Source organism: Austrofundulus limnaeus, unplaced genomic scaffold, assembly GCF_001266775.1.
Source record: "Austrofundulus limnaeus strain Quisiro unplaced genomic scaffold, Austrofundulus_limnaeus-1.0 Scaffold1216, whole genome shotgun sequence".
Lineage (NCBI taxonomy): Eukaryota > Metazoa > Chordata > Actinopteri > Cyprinodontiformes > Rivulidae > Austrofundulus > Austrofundulus limnaeus.
In genome coordinates this window covers 124,221-125,439 of record NW_013953618.1, presented here as the reverse complement: position 1 = coordinate 125,439, position 1,219 = coordinate 124,221, and the positions used below count along the sequence as shown (strand labels likewise).

The window sequence follows — 1,219 nt, the reverse complement described above, 5'->3', positions numbered from 1 at the left end:
TAGCTCGCTAGCAGCCTCGCACCGAGGACCTATCCACGTCATCATTTACCCAGAATGCTTTGTGTGCAAATAAAATGGCTCAGTCCGTGTTAAAATATATTTTTAAAAATTTTGTTTAAAAAAATTATAAAAGCTGAACAGTGTTCAGTATGTTTACAGTCTTTATTCTACAGTTAAAATAAATGTTTATCAAATAAAGTCTAATGTTACAACTAATCATGGATCTTTTTAATAACTGAAGAATAATTAACTTTTCTATATACCTTTTGTAAATGCTCATAGATGTGTTTTTATTACTCTTTATGGGTAAAGCATTAATAAATGTGTTAATTTATAGCTTTGTAAGAACGGCTCATCCTTGATGATGTTTTCATGATTAATTAATCATTTATGAATGATTAGATAAGGATAAATAAGGTGYAGTTATTGTAAAGTCTTACCAAAATGCTGATATTCCTGTCTTATTTTCAACCACAGATCTCTGKGATTAACTCACATTTTCTATATTTTTGACACATTTATTGAATGAACCATGATGTATAATAAATATGATCATTTTTAGCTCATGTGTTCTTGTCCTTTGTTTTAATTTGTTTGTTGTTGTTTTAATTAATTTAATGTTTAACATGAATATGCCTGCATGTGTGTGGCAGAAACGTGTTCCAGGTGCAGGTGGTCTCCCACACATCATCGGTGGATCGGACCTCCTGGTCCACAACAGGAGTCAGAACTCTGATGTGGATGAGTGGCTGAAAGATGCAGCAGAGGTACCGTCTGCCTCCACCTTTAGCCTTTTCTCATCCTGTGGAATTCATGATAAAAAACAGGTTTTTGTTTTGTTTGTTCAGGAGGAGCGTCAGAACAGACGGGACGAGACCATCGGAGATGACCTGTTCAGGTGGGTTCAGGAACCTTCTGTTTGTCCGACAAAGCTGATAAAAGCCCAGTGAAACAGTACAATCAGGGTTCTAGAGTGCAAATAATTTGGTCACAAATGCAACCTTATTTTTTAATAGTGCATCTTAAAAATATTTCCAGTCGTAGTGAGGCGCCCAGTCGTTTGAGGAGGGTGTGTGGTTACCCACTGAAACAAAAAGTCTCCATGTCCTGTAATAAATTCATCTAATAAATTCATCATGAACAACAATTCACATAGAGACCTTCTGTGAAGCAAAAACATGCACACACACACACACACACACACACACACACACACACA

The 1,219-nt window shown here is 36.0% G+C and overlaps 1 protein-coding gene across 1 annotated transcript in view; it reads left to right on the top strand.

Annotated features, from left to right (window-relative positions):
- The window catches only part of LOC106534592 (nibrin), a gene marked incomplete at both ends in the record, with an annotated part of 5,423 nt that extends 4,525 nt beyond the window's left edge, over positions 1-898 (top strand). The window contains 2 exon segments of the mRNA XM_014031282.1: positions 654-767; positions 849-898. Of these exon segments, the coding sequence (XP_013886736.1) occupies positions 654-767; positions 849-898 (164 nt within the window).
- Positions 899-1,219: the final 321 nt, after the last annotated feature.